The 4,604-nt window shown below is 40.9% G+C and overlaps 1 protein-coding gene across 1 annotated transcript in view; it reads left to right on the top strand.

The window, feature by feature from the left end:
* The window catches only part of LOC104278284 (monofunctional C1-tetrahydrofolate synthase, mitochondrial-like), a gene marked incomplete at both ends in the record, with an annotated part of 64,948 nt that overhangs the window by 38,193 nt on the left and 22,151 nt on the right, over positions 1 to 4,604 (top strand). Inside the window, 3 exons of the mRNA XM_009875209.1 lie at positions 393 to 439; positions 2,273 to 2,380; positions 3,275 to 3,349. Of these exons, the coding sequence (XP_009873511.1) occupies positions 393 to 439; positions 2,273 to 2,380; positions 3,275 to 3,349 (230 nt within the window). The remainder of the gene's footprint in view (positions 1 to 392; positions 440 to 2,272; positions 2,381 to 3,274; positions 3,350 to 4,604) is intronic.

Genomic DNA, 4,604 nt, shown 5'->3' with positions numbered 1-4,604 from the left:
AGGAATGCTCAGGCAAGGGCGTGAAGGTGTAGTTCAGAAGCAGTGCTTGCTTGTGATTGCTAGGTCTTTCCATCCAGCAGCTGCATGTGCATGACTGTGTCCTAAGTCTGGGCAGGAGCAGAGGGTAGCCCTTATGTAGCCAAAGTCTGGGCCAGTCATCCTGTGCAGGCATTCATTGCAGATCAAGAATTCCCTTTTTACTGCCTGCTGAAAAAGTCAGCAAGGTTTAAGGAAATCCTGTTTATTTGAGTGCATCATCGGTCCCCTAATAGAAATCAAAATAGTGGGAAATGTGTTATCAACACTGTGTATTTCACTTTGTGTATTCAAGGGTGGTTGTTTTCTGCCCAAACTGATGCAAGTCTGATATGACCATATTCTTTCTTGTGCAGGTGGAGCAGCCGGTGGTGGATATGCTCAAGTGATTCCCATGGAGGAGGTGAGACAGTGAGGGAGGCAGCAAGTCCCTGTCCCTCTGGGAGGGGTGGGCAGACCAAGGTGGCCACGGCAGCCCTTGGTTGGGGGCAATGATCTGTCTGGAAAATTGGGGTGGTCCTTGCCATCTCCATATAATCAGGATGTCAGTTAGCTCAGTCAGTTAGAGCAGGGTGCTAATAACGCAGAGGTCATGGGTTCGATTCCCATTCGGTCCCCATGTGTTGCCTGATCTAGTTGAGAGGCGTCCCTGCCTGTGACAGGGAGGTTGGGTTAGACGATCTCTAAGGTCCCTTCCAGCCCAGGCCATTCTATGGTTCTATGATCCTTGCTATCTCCACCTGCCTGCTGTGTTCAGGGTGGGGCTGCGGAATGAGGGTACAAAAACGTTGCACAGGCACTGCATGTGTTTGTAATGCCTTGGCTCTCGTTGGATGCTTCCTGAGAAAAAATCCTGCTATCCATGCAAAACATACAAGACTAGCTACTGCTAGTTTTTACCTTTTATATCCACGTCTATTGCAAAAGAGAAAGAGAAAGCATTACTTGTCTAGTGCAATTGAAAAAGGCAGGGAGGCCCAGGGTTGCTGGGTTGAGGAAATTTCTTTTCTAAGTGGAAATTTGATATTTCTTTTTAGCAGGAGTTGCTGAATATGAGGACTTGTTTTTAGCCAGGCTGATTCTCCTGTGGTAGTGTGAGACATGCCCAGAATACTGCAGAGGGGTGAATACCACAGCTTTTTCTAGATAAATAAAAGGAAGATGATTTGGCTCAACAACAGCGATGAAACAGAAAAGTCTCCTGTGAAAATTTGTTTTTCACAGGTGCAGGCTGTTAGGGAGCTACAAGGGCTGGGGCTCCCCATGGGGATGGACAGCCAGGGCATGGCAGCCAGGGCCCCTCCTATCACCAGCCAGGAGCAGACAGCCCGGGGTTCGGGGGCAGCCGCAGCCTGGGGCATTGTGTACCTCCCTGAGGATGAGAGTGGGGCATGTAAGGATAGTATGGCCAAGCTTATGTGTCTGTTAACACTGCTTCTTTGGAATGCATGGTGGTTTCACCCCGAAAGAATCTAATTTGGAGCTCAGCAAAATCTCTCCATGGACCATACCGGTGAAGCGCCACCTTGAAAGTGCACAGCTGGTCCAAGCAGAGCCCTAATCCAGCACGTGGTTACAGTTTTGATCCCCTGTCGCGTGTGAGTTTGAGCACAGTCAAACTGTGGCTGCTGTCCGTGCCCCTCTGCTGTCAGTGCTGCAGAGCAATTAAACCTGACCTGCCACCTCCTTTCATCAGAGATATATAAAAAATAGAGTACCTATGTAAGACAAGTCCTAATTTAATCTGAGCTGCTGATTTCTCCACAAAATCTTGCTGGACAAATTTGTATCAGTAAAGTTCATACCAGATCAGCTACAGGCTGTTCACCTGTGGCTAGCAGAAAGCTGGCATACACCCCCGAAGCCAGCACGCATGGTGTGCTCCAGGGGATTTCAGGTCAGTTAGTAAATACTGACAGTAAATTGATTCAGTATTAATGATGTGGAGCTGTAGCCCTGGGCTTTTCATTCTTGGATCACTTAGCAAAGAATAAAGATGTTCGTAGCTTTGTTTTGCTAAACTAAGAGTAGTTTACCATGTACTCATGTGAAATGAAGTCCTTCGTATAGCTTAGTATATTTTCAGCCTAATAATATTTCATCTGCACTGATAGGTGAATAATCAGAGCTGCTGCCTCACAGAGACAGCAACAATTGTTGCTTCTAATCTGTCTGAGATTAATAAATTAAGTTAAATGGTTTCTTATAAAAAGATTTTATTGTTTGCACTCTCTAGTTCAATCTTCATTTGACTGGAGATATTCATGCTATAACGGCTGCAAATAATTTGTTGGCTGCTGCTATTGATGCCAGGATCTTGCATGAGAACACTCAGTCTGATAAGGTGAGAATTATTTTCTAATGTCCACATGGCTTTTTTTTTTTTTCAGTTTTCAGTGAACTGAAGTTCAAAGCAAAATATGTTGATTATCTTTCTGTATTTTCACAATGTGAACAGAAATTAATGCTAAAGCCATTCTATGTTCTGCAGGGACATTTTGCACATGGAGAATAGTTTTCTGGGAAATAGCTGTCGTAAGGTAGTTTTTAAGATAAAGGTCTTGGGCCCAGAACATTGTCAGCTATTATAGACTGTACTAAATAATCTAATAAAAATGTTTTCTCTATATATAATCTTATCTTTAATAATTTTTATATCCCTTTTAAAGTTTAAAATTATATTTCTGATGTATAGTTTGGTATGATGTACCTTAAGAGGAAGGACTTGTGGAGAAAATAATCTAGATCCTCTTCCCTCTCTTGTGACCTCAGCACAGATGTTAACTTGAGTCTTTAAAGGGAAGGGAGAATGTAAAGGAAGAAGCCTCTTTTTTTTGTTTTTATGCTACAGTGTTTAAACTGATCAGGGTTGTCATATCCCCTGTACTTTGTAGGACACAAATGTGCATTTAGACCAGTTTGCAAATGAGAGTTGTAGTTTGAGTAATTTGGACCTTGGTTAAAGTTTATAGGGTTCCCAGTTTAAAAAAATAATACTCTTTTTTTGTGAAATATAGAAACACAGTAATATCGGTAATTAGATTTAGACTGTTATGTCATAGGCATTGCTCAAAAGCCTACCACCTTGTTTTATAAATTATTCACCAGAATTCCACAACTTAGATGGCTGGGAAATTCTTACTGAAATTACTCTGAATTAAATAAAAACATTAGCTTTTTTATTTAACTAGTTCCTTGTAACTTTTCCTTTCATCAACTTCTTGTGTCTTTTTTCTAGGCTTTGTATAATAGACTGGTTCCAGTAGTTAATGGTGTGAGAGGTTTTTCTGCTATTCAGCTTGCCCGTCTGAGAGTAAGTTGTTAATGTAATCTCTTCTCGATTAGTATCTCTTCCCAAAATGTACTGTCTTACACAGCTTGTTTAAAATTATTTGATGTATGGGACTGAATTTCTATAAACCTCTCTCATGAATTTATCAAGTCTAGACCTTTTTCTGAAAGTGTTGTCCCTGAAATAATAGGATCTGGGTCTGATACTGTTTTCACAGCTAACATTTGTGCTATTCTTTTCTTCCAATAATGTTTTTAAATGCTATGTCTTTCCTCATTAAATGTTAGAGTTTTAAAAATACTTTTCCTAATATGGTAAAGCCATGTTTGAAAGCTCACATGCTTTGGTTTTGCAATATTTTCTGGTTTTGAAGGTTTATTACAGCATATACTTCTGGGGTTTTATCGATGTCAATTTGACAGTGTTCTTTCTTTGAGGGATGGAAGTGCATTTGTGCATTTTGGCATCCCGTCTTGCTTCCAGAATGCTTCCAGAAGAGCTTCCTGTGCAATTCATGTATGAATAACATACGTGGATTTGAGGCTGCTGTTCTATATGTAATGGGAGAGCAACACAGCCCACGAGCATCAGGGAAGGAGAATATAAACCCCTTGAATATAACCCGTAAGGACAGCTTCAGTCTTCCATTTCTAGTGCCATGTTTGATGTTTGCATTTGAGTCCTGCCCGATGTTGTTTCAGAGTGACTGGATGACCACAGTTAGCTGCCAAGTGCCCACTTGGAACTGCTGGGTAGAAAGGAGGATAGAGTTAATATCAGCTTCTGTTTTGGGAAGAAAAAAAAAATTTTAAAAAATTGAAGCTTTTTTTAAGCTTTTGTGCTGCTCATTTGAATGTCAATAAACTAAAACGTGGATGATGCCTACTTGACTCCATGGCAGAGTAGATCCCACAGAATTTTCTATCAGAATTTTGGAGTATTTTGCTTGTTTATACTGTGTGTAGGGTAATAGGTAGGGGAGGAGGGGGGAAATGTTTTGGTTATTCATGACATAGCAGCTATCTCTGCAGCTGAAATGGATTTCTCTATCTTCACGAGTTGCAACTCAGCAAAAAAAAGTTTGGCTTTATAACATTCACATACATTCATCATTATGTCCCCACATAACTGAACTCTTTTGCTCTGAAGTATTATTAGTATAATGTGATTCCTTATACCTAAAGAAAAAAAAGAAGTAAAAAAAAATCTTTATGGAATGGTGTTGTGCTTTAAACGCAGCTGGCAACTAAGCACCACAGAGCAGCTTGCTCACTCT

Source organism: Apaloderma vittatum, unplaced genomic scaffold, assembly GCF_000703405.1.
Source record: "Apaloderma vittatum isolate BGI_N311 unplaced genomic scaffold, ASM70340v1 scaffold18728, whole genome shotgun sequence".
In the NCBI taxonomy this organism is placed as follows: Eukaryota; Metazoa; Chordata; class Aves; order Trogoniformes; family Trogonidae; genus Apaloderma; species Apaloderma vittatum.
This window is presented reverse-complemented; position numbering and strand designations above follow the sequence as displayed.